The 18,176-nt window shown below is 41.8% G+C and overlaps 1 protein-coding gene across 5 annotated transcripts in view; it reads left to right on the top strand.

The window, feature by feature from the left end:
* The window catches only part of LOC144219212 (uncharacterized), a 119,076-nt gene that overhangs the window by 73,992 nt on the left and 26,908 nt on the right, over positions 1-18,176 (top strand). For 2 of the 5 annotated variants that reach the window (XM_077749158.1, XM_077749157.1), the window contains 2 exons: positions 2,289-2,457; positions 13,835-17,842. In XM_077749158.1, the coding sequence (XP_077605284.1) occupies positions 2,289-2,457; positions 13,835-14,008 (343 nt within the window). In that variant the 3' untranslated portion in view covers positions 14,009-17,842. Of the gene's footprint in view, positions 1-2,288; positions 2,458-7,582; positions 7,685-13,834; positions 17,843-18,176 lie in introns of those variants that run through there. The other 3 variants (XR_013331341.1, XM_077749159.1, XR_013331340.1) reach the window with 2 other exon arrangements.

The raw sequence follows: 18,176 nt of genomic DNA, 5'->3' as shown, positions 1-18,176 counted from the left end.
GTCAGCACAGAGCCCGACGTGAGGCTCGAACCCACGAACCGTGAGATCATGACCTGAGCCGGAGTCGGACACTTAACGGACTGAGCCACCCAGGTGCCCCAATAATGAGTTACTTTTGAGGATGGCTGGACAGTAGCAAGATGGGTTAAGACACTGTGGTAGAAAAACTTCAACATTTCAACAGTACGTGAGTGTTCAGGAGACTTCTAAATGTGTCACATGTTTAGGAAATTCAGATTTTTTTTAATGCTAACAGCTGACTTGTGTCAGGGAGAAAGGAGAGAAAAGAGCAGGCGGAATTTTAACTAATGAGGAAGACAGTTATTTTGCTAGCATTTACTTGCATTGCTGACGCTGTGGGGACAACTGTGGCAGAACCCACTTCCCTGGAAAAGTGGAACACATTTCTCAGTCCACAGACTGAATGTGGGAAGATAGACAACCTTTAATATCAGAGACAACTAAAGCCCCCAAAGGGCTTCATGATGTTTCTTCCCCTTTTAAAATAAGTTTCTACTTCATTAAAAACAAACAAACAAACAAAAACCCTTGGTTAAAAATCACTCTTTATACTAATGTGACCAGGAAATTTCATGTATAGAGAACTTGTTCCTCTTTTTAGCTAAAAGTTTCTATAGACTAAGCATGTGCCAAGATATATATATATATTTTAATTAAGAACTTCATAGACAGTGCCCTCAGCTGATAAGGACACAAGCTGTTCACTCTCAGCGATCAAAGTTTGTATCCAAGATTGCTAACAGTGATGGCTTATGCTGGTAATGCTCTGTTATACCAAACAGACCTAAAGAGGCCAAGGGTCTGTTCTCAGTCATCGGAGTCAGATGGTGGATGGATGTAGAACAAGTTGCTGGAATCAGGGATACTGGATTGAAAGCCAGGTGGCTCCACTGGGCAAGGTTTGGAATCAGGGTGGAGGTCATGAAATGAGGGGCTGAGAGAGACTTAGGAGCAGTACTCATGTCTACAGGCAACTTAGTCCAGTGGTCTCTCCACCGAGCTACCTATATACCTATTAAGTTTAGAGCCTTCTGCCACTCTCTTGCCCCCTCCTTGGCCACCTATGATTGCTTACCTGAGTGAGACCTTTTTAAGCACACTCCCGTACCAAGCTTGCCTTGGTAAAGAGTACTCTGGGACAGATGTTGCTTCAGAATCAGATTTATATCACAGGCCTCTGCTTGTTTGACATGGCATATCCTTGATCAAGTCTAACCTCTGCCAGCTGTTATCCATTAACCTCCTTGCTCTATTTTTCTGACATCTGATAACTAAGGTCCTGTACTTGTATGAGCTTAATACCAGCCAAATGTTTCCTCCATTGGTGTCCATCACCCTGAATTAAACCTGCATCAAGATTAGTCACTTTTCTTTTTTTTTTAAATATTTTTATTTATTTCTAGGAGAGAGTGAGAGAGAGACAGCGTGAGCAGGGGAGGGTCAGAGAGAGAGGGAGATACACACTCTGAAATAGGCTCCAGGCTCTGAGCTGGCAGTCAGCACAGAGCCCGACGCGGGGCTCGAACCCACGAACCGCGAGATCATGACCTAAGCGAAAGTTGGACGCTTAACCGACTAAGCCACCCAGGCACCCCGATTAGTCACTTTTCATGTGGTTACAGGCAGTTGTGTTAACAGACCAAGTAATTCCAGGCAGAACTCCCATCTAACCTGGGATATGAAATTCAATCAGCCACCAGGTTATGAGGCCCCATGGGGCTTGATTCCCTTTGGGATCACAATGCAGACCTGAAGAACTGGGATCTGGGTATCTCAGACCAGTACAGGGGATGGGTCTCTGAAGAACAGATACAGCTCCAGGTTCTAGGAGCAAGATCAGTCTTGAAGGAATATCCCTAGAGATTGAAGGTACTTCGTGTTTGGTGGGAACAGGAGGCATTCAGAAATTTAGGCAGGTGGGTAGGCAGCTCCCAGAAGTATGGAACTGTTTGCCAGAGGCCCAGCTGCATGACTCAGTTCATGGGTGTATGTTGATGATGTCAGTGATTGCTTGGAAAGAGAAAGCAGAGCTTTGATTCTGGAAGAACACAAGGTCTGAACTTGTTCCCTACTTTTTCCCAGCCAGAGGCTCAGTTCTTGGCTTCCTTTTAAAAGTGTCTTCAATTCTGTCACCTTAGGGGACATCTTCCTTCTCTCAGCCTGTTCCTCTATCATCTCTGCCCTCTGCTGTCAACCCATACCTAGGGCTCTGATTTTGCTGTCTGCTTACTCTTTGAACTGACCATTGTATTTTTCTCTCATCCCAGATGTCCGTATCAGGAGGAAGGAAGGAACTGCCTCCAGAATTGTATGTTTAGGTCCATCCTGGTTCCAGGTCGCCTGACCCAGTTCCGTGGCCCAGGCCCCTTACACACCAAGAAGATGTTGGACACGATGGAACTAATAGTTTACTGGGACAGAGGTGAGGTCACAGAGGTAAGTAGCTTTTTATTAGAGCTAAGGTTCTGGGAGAGGGTAAGCTAGACTCGAGAAACAGGGCGAAATTCTACCTGTTAGAACTGGAACAGCAAATCTCAAAGTACTTCTCAAATAAATTTTCCCCCCACAAGGTCAGTGCTTATCAAACTTCAGTAAACCTCAGAGCCAGCAGCTGCACAGATTCCCTCAGTAGGTCTGGGGAGGGCTGCAGTTTTTCTTTGTATCTTTCAAAGAAATATTTGCTTTCTGCATATTAAGCAAAAAGTACGTATGTGTTTTTCCCTTTTCACATGGCAGCATATCATACACACTGTTCTGAACTGTGGGTTTTTTTTTTTCCACTTAATAATGTTTCTTTGAGATAGTACCATACAGGTATATAAAGATTTCTCATTCCTCTTAATGCCTACATAGTATTCAACTGGGAGAGCATATCATAATTCATTTAACAATACATGGCTAATGGACAGGTAGATTGTTTCTGATCTCTCTCACCTGTAAACAGTGTAACAAGCATCACATATAAATGTCACATAAGTGATTATATCTGGATGAATTCTTAGAAGTGGAATTATTGGGCCAAATGGTAGATATTGCCAAATTGCCCTTCACAGAAGTTACACTGATTTATACTCCTACGAGCATGAGTACCATTTGTTCACAAACTCTAGCCAACAAACTGTACTGTCAAACTTTTTAATTTTGCCAATATGATAGGTCAAAATAGTATCTCATTGCTGTTTAAATTTATAATTCTTTTGCCAAGACAGGAGGATGAGCATATTTTAATATGTTTGGGAGTCGTTTGTATTTTTGTGTGTGTGAAGCCTGTTTGTTTCCTTTGACCATTTTTCTACTGGATCTTTTGATCTTTATTTTACTGGTTTGTAAGAACTCTTTATCAATTAGAGAAATTAAGGCTCTGGTTGTTATATGAGCTCCAAATATTTTCCCCAGTTTGTCTTTTATCTTTTGGCTTCCCTTTTGGTGGCTTCTGCATTATAGCTTTTAATAAAAATGTAACTATTATTGAATTCATTAATATTTTATTTATTTAGTGTTAGTGACGTCTGGGTTTTATGTTATACTTAGAAAGGCCTTCACCCTTCTGAATTATGAAAAATTATCCTATAGATTCTTTTGATTTTTTTTAAATGTTTATTTACTTTTGAGAGAGAGAGAGAGAGACAGAGCAGAAGCGGGGGAGGGGCAGAGAGAGAGGGAGACACAGAATCTGAAGCAGGCTCCAGGCTCTGAGCTGTCAGCACAGAGCCCACGGCGGGGCTCAAAACCATGAACCGCAAGATCATGACCCGAACCAAAGTCAGATGCTTAACTGACTGAGCCACCCAGGCACCCCTCTTTCTTTTGAATTTAACTTAATGTTTTTATTTTAGAGAGAGAGTGAGAGAGTGTGGAGACAGAGGGAGGGAGAGAATCCTAAGCAGGCCCCATGCTTGGCATAGAGCCCACTGAAGGGTCACATCCCATGACCCTGGAGTCACGACCTGAGCCTAAATCAAGAGTTGGACACTCATCTGACTGAACCACCCAGGCACCCCTCCTGTCCCATAGATATTTATAGTATCTTTATGGATTTAAAGAAAAAAATAGGGTTGCCTGAGTGGCTCAGTTAGATAAGCGTCTGACTTCAGCTCAAACTGTGATCTCATAGTTTGTGAGTTCAAGCCCCATACAGGGCTCTGTGCTTACAGCTCAGACCCTGGAGCATGTTTCAGATTCTGTGTGTGTGTGTCTCTGTCTCTCTGACCCTTCCCTATTCACGTTCTGTCTCTCTCTCTCAAAAATAAATAAACATTTAAAAATTTAAAAAAAAATCCAATCCAGATAGAATTATTCTAGAATAAGATGTAGAATTTGCTTGCAATTTTTTTCAGATGGCTATGCAGTTTCCCCAACACGATTTATGGAATAATCTATTCCTTACTTTTGTCGTTGCCCAGATTTGAATTGCTCCTTTTATCATATTTTAGATTCTATGTGGCTTTAGGTTTATCCAGACTTTCTCTTCTGTGATATGACTATACCTGTCTCCTCATGCTCTAATAACATACTGTTTTAATTATACTAGCTTTATAAGATAGTTCCATTGCAGGTGATCCTTTGAGTGCACTTTGAGAAACACTGTCCTAGTGCAGATCTAGCCTCGTGTAGAGTAGGATTATAAGTTTATTTCAACAACAAGGAGAGGAGGCTACAAAAAAGAGCATTTGGAAAAGATGAAGATTTCATAATTCAAGCTGCATCCATCTGTTTCACGAATGTGAGTGACTTCTACATCTTGACAGCAGCAAGAGACATATACAGATAATGGGTCATATCCTCCTTGGCCTTACTTTCCAAGTCAATGATAATGACTCTTATACAGACCAGAGTCTATAGATGAGGATTTGACTATGGCAGTGACTATGATATATTACTGGCATGACTGATAACTTTTGACAATTTCAGAGAGAATATGGAGAAGAGAAGACAGACTGCTCCTTTTGAAAATCTTCCTATTTTCCTATCGACAAATGTAACTTCATCCTAACTTTTTTGATAGGAATTTTTGTCAGTTGTTAGTTTTGTTTATTTGTTTGGCTCTTATGTTAATATAAGAGTAGCTTGATGTGATAAGCATTATTTATTCAGTCTACATGCATGGTTTTATGGATTCATGGGCCCCTTGCAATAGTAAACAACTGAAGTAGATCAGAAAGTATAATTATAAAGATTGTACACATGCATAATCAGTTCACTCATCCATTCAACATGTGTGAATTGAGCTCCCATTATGTTGCCAAGAACCTTGATAAGCCCTAGGGATGCAAAAGGTAGCAAAACGAGGAAAAAAAAGGAAAAAAGATTAATGCATATGAGAGAACTTGTGTTAATTTCCTAAGTCTGCTATAACAAAGTATCACAAACTGGGTGGCTTTAAAAAACCAAATTTATTCTCTCACAGTTCTGAAGGCTAGAAGTCCAGAATCAACCTGTCAGCAGAGACATGTTCCCTCAGACATGCTCCAGGCAAAAATCCTTCCTTGCCTCTTCCTACTTTCTAGTGGTTGTCTGAAATCTTTGGCATTCCTTGGTTTACAGCTGCATCACTCCAGTTTCTGCCTCCATTGCCACATGACTGCCTTCTCCCTGTATGTGTTTCTCTGTCTATAGAAACACATGTCTATTTCTGTGTCTATTCACAACCTTCTTTTAAGGACACCAGTGCCCACTCTAATCCAGTATGACCTCATCTTAACTTGGTTCTATCTGCAAAGACTCTATTTCTAAATAAGGTCACATTCAGAGTTATCAAAACTAGGACTTCAGTAGATCTTTTGGGTGACACAATAACACTTACCAAAATGTAAGGTAGAAATAATATCTCTCTTAATCAAAACCCATTTAACCATCAAGTTAGCTTTAAAACATAATTTAAAAACAGTTGTGTATTTAACTATTTAATTCAATCAAATGGGAATGGAGACAATAGGAATCAGAGATGGTGGTGGTGTCAAATTTATTGGATGTGCCATTGGCCTAGAGCATCTTATAGTACACAGAAGCTACACTAACTAACCTGGTGGCTTAGGTTGTCAGGAGCAGTAAGATTTGGGACACCCAGGAGAGGGAGAGGCCCTTTGAAAGAGGAAATGGGATGGGCCAACAGGAAACATCTTCCCAGTTTCATGGAGGGCCTGTAGTCTATCCTGGTTAAGGCAAATCACCCCTACTTTCATGGAGGACACCCTAATCTGGACTGCTTTTTCCCCTGAAAGAGGTAGTAGAAACCAAAATACACCCTCCCTGACTGCCCTGGTCTCCCTGAGGCCGCAAAAAAAAAGTTACTCAGCTTCTGCCCCTTCCTCCCCTTGGGAACCTTGGCCTCAGCCAACCTTCCTTAATGTGAGATGTGTTTAAGTCCAGGAATATGATTCTCAAAACATATTTCTATGTCTTTGGTTTTCTACCATGCTGTCCCTTTTCCAGAGCCAATATTTTCGTGAAGATGGCAAAGTGACTGTGGTTAGGATTCCATTGTATTCTATCTATTAACATTATTTTTGAAAAGTGTACTAACAGATTTAGAATCAAGAGCTCTAGGAGGAATACATATTTTCCTACTGGTGACACGAAGAGCTGTGACAGAAGTTCAGTCTGGCAGTAGATATAAAAATATTTTTAGGTCCTCCATGGAGAGCTAGCCCTCAGTTAACAAGTGAATTTGTTTTCATTTCATTTCTGCACACAGCTGGTTTCTTCCCTCACCCCAACTGAGGGGCTCAATGTCCCCTTCAAGCCTTCCCTCTTCAGGCTATAAAAACCCATTCTCAAAAATGCCTCAACCGAGTTGATAATCTCAGTTACACAGTTGTTTTAATGGCTGATAAATGGCAAAATGGAAGTTAGGAGAATGTGGATGAAAGCACACTTGAGCAGGAAACCAAGGCCTGGCTTGTTTGGATTCTACTATACCCTAGTGTTGGGGGGAAATGCTCCCAGACTTTGGGCGGCAGGAATGCCTAGGTTTTGCATCCTGGCCGCTTTGCTTCTTAGCTGTATGAGCAAAGACACTCAGTTAATCTAGGTGCTCCTAAATTTCCTTTTCTGTGAAGTGGATATTGTGATAGTTACTTTACCAGATGTGTCAGGTAACACAGTGCTTGACATATAGAGAGGCACTAAAAGGATAATAGTAGTAATTTGCTAATAGAAGAGGACTGAGGATGTTTTTCTCCTTAAGAGAGAATTCTTTTGCCTTGTTGCCCAGCCAATTAGTGCACATGTGCTTCTTCTAACAAACAGTAAGCAGCATTGTGGTTCTGATGACCAGTGACAGCTTTCCATAGAACTAGCTCTTAACAAGCTTGCCTGTAGGCAGATTTAGGAAGGCAGAGACGCCCTGGCAGAAAGGCAGGATGTGTCCCCTCTGGACTACATTGCCAACCCCCAGCCAGGGAACAGGCTCCATTTCTCTGACCAATTGCCACACTGCTGCTCCTCCAACACCCTCACCTATGTTTCAAGAGCCTTAGGCTTACCCAAGAGGCAAAAGAAATATGGAAACAGAAAAGAGACTAACTGGACTGTTCCTTTCTTGTTTCTTCTCTCTTATCAGGTTCTCTCTTATGTCTGAAGAATTCATTTTTTCAAGGATTAAGTTAGTTCCTTGGAAGTTGTTACTCTCCATCTTCCATCCAGTCTCTCCCATGGGTCACTGGTATGTGATCATAAATATTTTTCAAGGTTATATGGTCCTACTTCATTAGATGGGAGTCCCCCAAGAAAAGGACTAGGTATTTCTTATGTTCAATCATTTGTTCATTCATTTACATATTTATTCATTCATCACTGTAAGATTAATAATAATAGCCAATATTAATTAAGTTCTTCTTATATGCCAGATAATTTCCTAAGATTTTCCCATATGATCTAATTTAATTATCCTAACAACTCTGTGATGTAAGTACTATTTATATCTCATTTTTTAAATTAGGAAACTGCAGTACAGATTTTACCTGCCCAGTCACATGACTAGCAAGTAAGAGAATCTGGTTTCTATATTTTGTCCAAGTCAGTGCTAAGTAGATACTAAGTAGTATAAAAAGTATACAGATGATAGTTCTTGTCCTCCAGGAACTTAAAACTTAGGTATGTAAGACAAAACAGCAACCAGATAGGACAAAATGTGGCTAAATATTTAAATAAATCTAATTGGACAAAGGAAATTAGTGTGGGCTAGACAGTTAGAAAATTTTTTTAATGTTTATTAATTTTGAGAGACAGGGAGATATAGAGCATGAGCAAAGGAGGGGCAGAGAGAGAGGGAGACACAGAATCCAAAGCAGGCTCCTGGCTCTGAGCTGTCAGCACATAGCTCAGTGCAGGGCTTGAACTCACGAACCATGAGATCATGACCTGAGCCTAAGTCAGACGCTTAACCGACTGAGCCACTCAGGTGCCCCTAGACAGTTAAAATAAGAGCTCCTAAACTCTAAGAGATTAAATAAATTCTTCTGCAAAGGTATAGGATTCAGAACTCTACATGGTGGGAAAGGGTAGAGAGGCACGTGTATGGGCATAGAAGGTAGAGAAATGAGGCAATGTCTACACAGCCAGATCAGAGTCCTGGGAGATAAGGCCCAGGTGATTGGGTGGGTGGGCTTGAGTGTTTGGGAAAGAAGCTTAGAGCATCTTATCAAACAGACCATGCAAAACTATTCAACCTTTTTTAAGAGTGTGGTACAATCAAAACTGTGCCTTAAGAGAATTAAGGGGTCAAGGAGAAGAATAGGAATCTAGAAAAACAGTTAGGATATTTCTTGAGCAGCCTAGGAATGAAATAAACTTCTGAGCTAAACTAATGACAGTATAAATGGCCAGGAAGAGAGTGAGAATGAGCTGTTTCAGAGGAAGAGTTGATAGAACTTTGTGATTGATTGGTTATGAGTGATAAGAAAGAAGATGGAATTTAAAAACAACTTGTAGGGTTTGAACTGATGAGAAAAGGAAAATGATGGGAATACAACTGGAAAGTTAGGAAAGGAAGATGTATATAGTTTTAGACATTTTAAATTTAGGTACTGCAGATACCTAGATAAATGTTCAATGAGAGCAGGAAATTTGTGATTAGAGTATAGGAGAGGAATTAAGATTGTAAAAGTAAAGTTGGTATTACCTGAGGAATAAACATGCTAGTGCCAGCACATGGATGGACAGGGGCTGCTGGTTAGTTTATGAGACAATTCCCCAGGGACACCTCAGTGGCTAGTCAGTTGAGTGGCCTACTCTTGATGTCCACTCAGGTCATGATCCCAGGATCATGGGATCATGGGATCAAGCCCCACATTGGGTACTACACTGAGTGTGGAGCCTGCTTAAGATTTTCTCTCTCTCCCTCTCCCCCTCCCCCCTGTTCATGCTCTCTCTTAAAAAAAAAAAAAAAAAAAGACAATTCTGCACAAGTATCTTGCATTTCTGCACATCGCATGAATGAAGTACTTACTACCCTTCATTCAAAATATCTTTTCAAGGATGTTTGTATAACAGTAGCCTTGGAAGATAGAGATAGTGCCTCTATCTAGAGAAAAAGCCACACATGCTTACTGTCCAGTATAACAAAGATAATGTCTTCCTATAGAGCAAAAAGCAGGCGTGTTTACTCCCCAGGATGAAAGATTCGGTTTCCCTAAGTTCAGAGCTCCTCTATTGTAACACAACCCACAGCTTACATAGGCATCTATTTGGGGCCATCCACATTGCTTCCACAGGACTAGGGAGCAGTGGAAACCAATGTAAATATGCTAACCCTCATGCTGCTTGCTGTGCTGTGGGTAATAAAGTCCTTTGTCTCAGGCCTGGAGTCTTCTGCCAGCATCCATAAAACTGTCAAGATCAGTTGTTAGCTTGTAAATTTGGTAGTCTTAGACCTCTTCACAGTTCTTGAAAGTTAGATGAGGAGTTCTTGTAGAAGGGACAACTAGACAAGATTCTGGGTTTCAGATGACACTGGTCAAGGGTGAAACGTACTGAGAGCAGAGAAACTTAGGCAGATGGAGATTGGAGCAGTATATTCAAGAGCTTGGTGGTTAAGCCTGCCAGGCCCATAGTCCCCTTCTAAGAGAAACTACCCCATCTAGAGTTCTGCTGCTGGGGCGCCTGGGTGGCTCAGTCGGTTAAGCGTCCGACTTCAACTCAGGTCATGATCTCGCAGTTCGTGGGTTTGAGCCCCGTGTCGGGCTCTGTGCTGACAGCCAACTCAGAGCCTGGAGCCTGTTTCAGAATTTATATATCTCTCTCTCTCTGGCCCTCCCCTGCTCTCTCTCTCTCTCTCTCTTTCTCTCTCTCTCTCAGAAATTTTAAAAAAAAAAAAAAAATTAAGAAAAATTTAGAGCTCTGCTGCTGAGGGAAGGCTCCTGAAAGTGATAATCTCTGTTATATCACCCTACATATCACCTTATATCAATCTTATTGCCCATAAAATCCCTACCATGGAATGAATGTTTGTGTCCCCCTCAACTTCTGATGTTGAAATCCTAACCCCCATAGTATTAGGAAGGTGATCAGAGGAGGTAATTAGGTCATGAGGGTAGAGCCCTCATGAATGGGATTAGTGTCCTTATAAAAGACATCCCAAAGAGTTCCCTCACCCCTGCACCATGGGGGTCACAGTGGTTGCAATGATCCAGGAAGTGAGCTGTCACCAAAATTCATCCATGCTGACACCCTGATCTCAGACTTCTCACCTCCAGAACTGTGAGAAATAAACTTCTGTTGTGTATAAAAGCCACCCAGTCTATGGTACTTAATATAGCAGCCCAAACTAAGACAATCCCTTTGACTAAAACTTTTCCCATAAGGCTACCTTATAGGTATAGTCAAGCCCCTACTTTTGGACTAAATGTCCCCCTACTGTCCAAACAGTATGGCCAGAGAGATCACAACATATCTTGGGCCCTTCACCCCAAGGTCAGGGCAGGAAGGAGTGAGGAATGAGCAAGAACTGGCCAGAGAAAATTGGACATAGCTGTAGGAGGGTGCCCTATGCAACCCAGGGGGTCTGACAAATTCAGGCTTGATTCTGGGTGAATAGCAGAGACCTTGAAGCAGGAAGTACAGACAATACACAAGCCATGTAGACTGAGGCACTGTGGTCCTTAGAAGGTAGGCATAGCTAGATCTTAGCTAGATTATTATTGTGTTGTGTTATTATAAGGGGGAGGAACGAATTCAGTTCAAGTCAGTTGGTCCAACACTTATTACATGTCTGCTAGAGAGTATGTAAGCTAGTGGGGAGATGACAGTATCTCAAAGATACACAAATAAATATTATAGAGCATAGTACATACAATAATAAAAGCACATGCCAGATATAGAGGAGATGAGCAAGTCATTGATTTGGGTGGAACGGAGGGAGGTAGCCAGAGAAGGATCACTGAGGAGTAGACCCCTGTGTAGCATTTCAAAGGATAAACAAAATGAACAAGACTTTCCTAGGAGTATGGAGTGTTTGGAATACATGGCTCAGTCCCAAGTTTGGAGGAACAGGAAGGACACAGCAGGAATTAAGCAGGTGACAGAGGCATGGCCATGCGTTCCAGGATTCAAGGTCAGACTCTGAGCCCAGGATAGAACTAATCATTTTTTAAAGGTGTATTTTTATTTATTTTGAGAGAGAGAGAGAGAGCAAGTAGTGGAGGGGCAGGGAGAGGGTGAGAATCCCAGGCAGGCTCCATGCTACCAGCTCAGAGCGCGACTTGAGGCTCAAACTCACAAACCGTGAGATCATGACCTGAGCTGAAATCAAGAGACAAACACTAAACTGACTGAGTCACCCAGGTGCCCTGAAAACTGACCTACTAAAGAGGAAACAGAGGCAGAACCTAGGCATGTGACAGGGCAGGGCAGAGGCAAGGAATAAGCAGGCATTAGTGAGCCCAAAAATACCAAAGCTGAGCACGGGTGTGTGGGTAATAGGCTTCTGGTCTTGTGACTAATTCAAGACCTTCTTGGGTGGAAGAGCTGATTTTGAAAGCATCTGCTTTTTGCTCTCTGCAGACTCAGGGACAGGAAGACCATGCTTGATAGGGTGACTCTCCCCAGTGACTTTTGCTGAGTGAGGCTGGGTTAATTCCTTCTTCATGAATTCTGCCATATTCAGACTTCTGGCTCTCTGGATTATGAAAATAGCTTCCTAACTGGTTTCTCAGCTGTCTAACACAAACTCTTCTGACCCATCTTCCAGACAGCCCTAGGGGTGTTTTCCTAGACAGCAAATCTGATGATGTCATTTTCCTGCTTAGGATCCTTTAGTAGCTGCCCATTATCTGCCCCTGCTCTTTAAGGAGGCCCTCACAGTGTGGCCCTGCCAGATGTCCTGGAAAGATAATGAAATTGAAATGTCAAGGCTCCCCACCTTCAGGTCCTGGGGGAGGGGGGGGGGGGGGGGGGGGGGTCCTGTTTGTGTGTTTACATGGCCATTTTATATTCAGTTTTGTAAAGAGAGTCCCCTAAGCTCCAGGACCCACAAAACCCCCATGGGCCCTCCTATCCATCTCCCAAACTTCATTTGATGGTAGTGCTCTCTCTCTCTCTCTTTGTCTCTCACTCTCTCATTCCCAATAGCCTCAGGGTCTCTGGACACGCAGTCTGGAATGTTCTCCACCAAGCTGTTTGTTCTTTAGCAGCCTGATGAAGCATCTCTCCTGAGTAAAGGCCGTCCTCATCCCCTTCCCCAACCCATACCACCAAAAGTTCACAGCCTCCCTCTCCATGCTACCCTGCACCATGGGTATACTGCTACATTCCTGTATATATCATGCCACCTGGCAGCTGTCTGCCCTACTGAACTAAAACCTGCCCTTACCCAGGTATTCCCAACACAGAAGGAGCATCTTGATGAAGGAGTGCGTCACATCAGGCTTGATGAACTGACATGAATTAAATACCATTGCTGCCTCTTATAATTCATATTAGCCACAATTTATGGTGGACATACTAAGTGTTATGGAATAAGTAAGGCATTTCAAATACATTATTTGTTATCCTCACAATAACTAAACATTGACCAAAGAAAAGATATCAGCTCGACCCACGTGAAATTGCCAATATTTAACTATCTTTGGTGTGTATAGACAGCAATTTCTTAACCTAATAGATTTAAACCCAGTCATCTGGCTCTAAGGTCAGTATCTTTCCTAAATAGAGGAAGAGTCCTGACTGGTTGAGGTAAAGAGGAGAGAACTGAGAGCCACACTTGCAAGGTAAACCCTGATGGCTCACTGTTCAAAGTGTAGGGAGATATGCATGTGATAATCCTTTTTAGTTCTGTGTTTTCTATAGGCCATACAACAGTCCACACAACCACAAGATTTGTTTATCTTCTATCTCTTCAATTGAAAATATCCCAAAGGGAAGGACTCAATTTTTTTTTGGAAGGAGGAATAAAAAAGAACACAGAATGGATAGCATAGTTTTCTCTATTAAGCTTTTTAATAACAGCTCCTTGTTGGTCTTATAAATAGGAGAGCTCCCCTTTATTTATTTTACAAGATCGTATTTTAAGTAACAGCAGCTTTCACACGACACTCCTTGCATAATGATTTTAAGAAGAGGAAATTGTGTTTATGTTTTGAGATAGCACTTAATTGCCAGGAACATAAGTAAAAAAACCCAAGGCAGCATTACTATTGAAGCCTGAGAAAAATAGAAAGCTTCTAGTTCCATTACTGCAGTGCAAGGCAAAGTCATAATTAATATAATTTATAAAGAAGTTATTATCAAAGGGTATGTATTGTCACTGAGCCCCACCAGCCAAATTGTTGATCTAATTTAGTTAATAACTGCTTTGCCGTAACCACTCCCATTACAGGCAGAAAAAAAATTGATAAATTCACATGGGCCATACCACAGATCCTTCGTCACCTCAGCAAAGGCATTTTGTACAGTACCTGAGGAAGGATTTCGAACGGATTGTCTCAAGCAGAATGGGAGAGAACAAGAAGCCAAAATGGAAATCTGCAATTACAGTTTAGACTATCTTTAGGGAAGCTGAACCATTTCAAAGTACGGGTCAGTCACACCGGATTGACAAATGAGAATGGCGCAAGACTTATGGCCACTGGCATCCTTCATAGTTCACAGAATGACTTTCTTTTTCCCTGGTCCTTTTCTCCTTTCTTTTCCATCCTACCCCTAATGGCCATCTAGACTGGGCACTGTTCATTTCATCCCCAGATGAAACCTTCCACAAATAGAATCACTTTCAGATCTTTCTCCCACCTGGTCATAGGAATGTTCCCCTAGCAATCAGTCCCCAAACATATTTGAATGCAGCTCTGAGCAAGACCAAGTTAGGCAACTGTTGCCCCTGCCTTCACACTAATTTGGAGCTCAGGGACCACAGATTTGGTCCTGTAAAGAAGGTCTATTCTTTCTCCTTTGCCACCATCCTTTATCCTTTCTTTTTCCTCCTCCTCCTTCCCAGATTCCCAGTCCCAAGCCATGTTTCATCTGGAGCAGAAGGGAAAGTCTTGGTTCACAAAATCTAAACTCTGAAGACCAGAAGTGATGGGCACAAAGATTTGGCAGCTAAGGGGAGACATATGAGTGAGGATAACTAGTTCCAAATTAGTCAGTGATTTGCTTAAGGTATTCAAGACTTACATCGTCCAGGAAGCCTGAGTGGTGACACTTCGTGGTACAATGGACTGAGTCCTGCACTGGTAGATATGGGATCTAACCCCCTCTCTGTTACTAAGTAGCTAAGTGGCCTTCAACAAGCCACATTGTTTCTTGGAACTTCTGTCTCCTCACCAGTAAGATGCCTGGGTCAGACTAGATCAATAATTCTTGATCTTCTCTCTGTGACACGACATGCTCTGTGATGATATCTCAGAATCTGAGGTTACTTCTGTGGGATAGAACTATGTTTCTTAGCATCTTTTAATATAATGCCATCTTATGAATTTGTGTGTTTCTGTACCTGGGAGTATCTCAGTCTGCCTCCTAGAAAATATCGACATTTTTGCTGAATAGAATCAAATTGGGTGACTTAAATGTCATTCCCTTTTTTGGGTGGGGAAGATTGCCTCTTTTCTCTCCCTCTTCACTGCCTTTTGTCTCCCTTCTCCTCCCATCCCTTCCACACTCCAAGAGAGCTTGAGCAGTGGGACAGGTGCAGTTTGGCATAGAAGCTATACTCATCACTTTAATCCCTAGCCCGTGAAGCACATCAAACCCCCAGGAGATGTGGGCTTTGCTTAGTGAGAGAACCAAATGTCAGTTTTCCTTTCGGTTTTCAGCAAGTAGCAAATAAGAATGTCCTGCAGAGGGCAAAAGCCAGATAGGCTTACATGGAGCACACTGGAGTCTTTTTGTTCCTGTCCTGCCTATATTTTGGAAGCTCCAGTGGGAATGTGGCCTGAATTTAAACACTCAGGGCCATGACCATTAACAGTGAGCACTTTTGTAGATTCATGCAACCTCTCCTGCCTTTCCTCTCCCATGGCCTTGAATGATCTGTTGTTTGTGGACAATTCGCTTGTTGTACTCCAGAGAGCAGGCTGATCCTGGCTCTCCCATTGTCTCTTATACGGCAAACAAAAGCAGTCTTCTTGGGCCAGAGCACCAGGCTGATAAAAGACTGATTAAGGCCTCTTTTGTGGTGAAATTTAATAGGTCTGGGTTGGGCATTATATTTGATTAACCCCAACCAGTCATTACATGGAATTATATATACAGTAGGGCTATGCCAATAGCTCTCAGCTGGGTGGAGCTTGCCTCTGAACTCCTGAATGTTGTCACGAAACTGTAGGCAGAGCTGGTCAGCAGCAAAACGGAAGTCAGTAAAACTTGTCTCTGGGGCCTGCAGTTTTCCCTTTCACTATCTGTCCTTCTCCACCCAACGTTTATATTCCCTCTTTCCCAGGCAAATTATTAGGTCCTTTCTGACAGGCAGGAAGACATCTGACAAACTCATTCACACAGAGTGATTTCATGGGTTATCATTTCCAAGAGTAGCTGCAGTTCAAAGGAGGAGCTTGGACTGGGAATCATGGAATTTTGAAGGGCTGAAGCTCTCATGGTGGCTCAGAGGAGACCTGATTCCTTGGCTCACACTCTTCCTTCTTCCCAGCATTGGGCCAGGTGGCTTTTCCCAGCAGGCTCCCCAGGACCAATGACAGCCTCAGCCTGGGGAAATGAAAGTAACTCTGATTTGACCCTCAAGCCTCCCCTCCTGCCTGGCCCACCTTTTAAATTTCCTTTTCTTTTTCCTGTCTTCTTTAGGATTACCTGATTTTTCATTACGTAATTTTTAAATTCATCATTATTTCTCTAGCTACTTTTCAATTAAATGCATCTTCTTCAGAATGAGAATTCACCTGGTTTTAGAATGAAGGTATTTTCTGTCTGGCTTATTACTGTATAAAGAAGGTGAATGGATTAGTCTCTCCTTGGGTGCAAATGACTGAATCTCTGATAATCTGGCATGTGAGTTAATCATTTATTCTTTTTCTTTTAAAACTATGAACTTGTAATGAAAATAACAGCATGAATATCAACTATTCTTTAAGTTTGAACACTTACACACACAAAAAAACCATAGAACAAAGTTCCAAGAAATATTACAACTGGACCAGTCCTTTAGTCAAAAACCACAATCTGGCCAGTCATATCAGATAGATCTCTTTCGATTACAAATGACCGAAGATCCAACTCAAACTGACACAGGCAAGGGAAGGCTTTGACTCATGTGATTGAAAACTTCTGCTTAATGCTGGCACTGGAGATGGATGGGTACAAGGGCTTAATATGTCACCAGGACTTGGGCTTTCTCTTACTCTGTCTCTTGAATCAGCACTCTCCCAGGTTTTAAAACATGTGGTCCTTTCATAGTGAAACGAAGGCAGAAGCAATTCTGGGTCACACATTCTCTCAGATTTAAGTTCCACTTAGGAGAGCCAGATTTTGTTTCCCCAGAAGTCCCAGCAAAAGCCTTGTTTGTTTGTTTTTTTTCTCATTGGCTCTGATTGGGTCATGTGACCACACTAGGAAATGTGTAGGATACACTTATTGGTTCCTCCTCTGACATTGAGAGGGGCTGGGAGGAGGTCCTCAAGTGCAGAGATCAAGAATGAGGAAGGATAGATACCTACAAACTACAAATAGGATTGGGGTAAATGGAGGCCAAATAGCAGCATCCACTGAAATCATTACTTCATTTTACTCTGCTTTCCCTTACTAGGGTTAAACAGAGAGCAGCTCTCTGATATTTTTTCTTAGAGTCAAAAGATTCCCAGGTGTTGTGTGTTCTCTGAATCAGGCATTGGCTTCTGAGCTATACCAGCTTTGATATGAAAAGTCTTTGCAGAGTTGTTTTTTACTTCAGGAGTAGGGGGTGGAGAGTGGGATGAGGAAGGGGGCAATAGTGATGCCATTAGTTACAGTCACTCTTGTGAAGGGATATTGTTTATCAATTTTTGCTAAACTCAATTAAGATACCTGGTTTCTAGTCCCAGCTCTCTCATTAATTTCCTTTGTGAATCTAGTCATTTTCAAACTTTTTTCTTTTAACTTTTCAAGTCTCTTTGCTAACGAACTGTTACCTTGAACCCAATAAACATGTTACAAAATAAGATTTTATTAATGTGCAAATGTTTCCAAACTCTCTTCCCTCCCCACTCCCACTCTAATTGAAAGGATACTTTTTCATACTTATATTCCCCAACTCAAGAATGGCTCGTTTTTACTAGAACAGATCCTGGACCTTTGTGATTCAGGACTAGAACTGGAGTGAGAAAATAAAGTATTGTATTAGCTTCTGGTACAAAATTAAGGGAGCTCCCAGAACTCAGTCATCAAAATAAATAATATTTTAAAAAATCAATGTTAGTGCAAAGCTGTCATCATCAAGACAGTATGGTATTGGCACGAAAACAGACACATAGACCAATGGANAACTGAGGACTGATGGGTGTGTTGGGGGAGGGGGGTGATGGGCATGAAGGAGGGCACTTGGGATTAGCGCTGGGTGTTATCTGGAAACCAACTTGACAATAAACTATTTATAAAAAAAGAAAGAAATCAATGTTAGTACAAATAAAAAAACACTTACAAGCAAACTACTAAAATTTTTAAAAGACAGGCTCTAACAGTGCTGAACCAACTCAAATTGGAAACTGAGGCAAAAGGAAAAATGTGTGCCTCTATGT

This window comes from Crocuta crocuta, unplaced genomic scaffold (assembly GCF_008692635.1).
Source record: "Crocuta crocuta isolate KB4526 unplaced genomic scaffold, BGI_CrCroc_1.0 scaffold118, whole genome shotgun sequence".
Classification (NCBI taxonomy): Eukaryota; Metazoa; Chordata; class Mammalia; order Carnivora; family Hyaenidae; genus Crocuta; species Crocuta crocuta.
The sequence above is the reverse complement of the archived record's forward strand: the minus strand, read 5'-3'. Positions and strand labels throughout refer to the sequence as shown.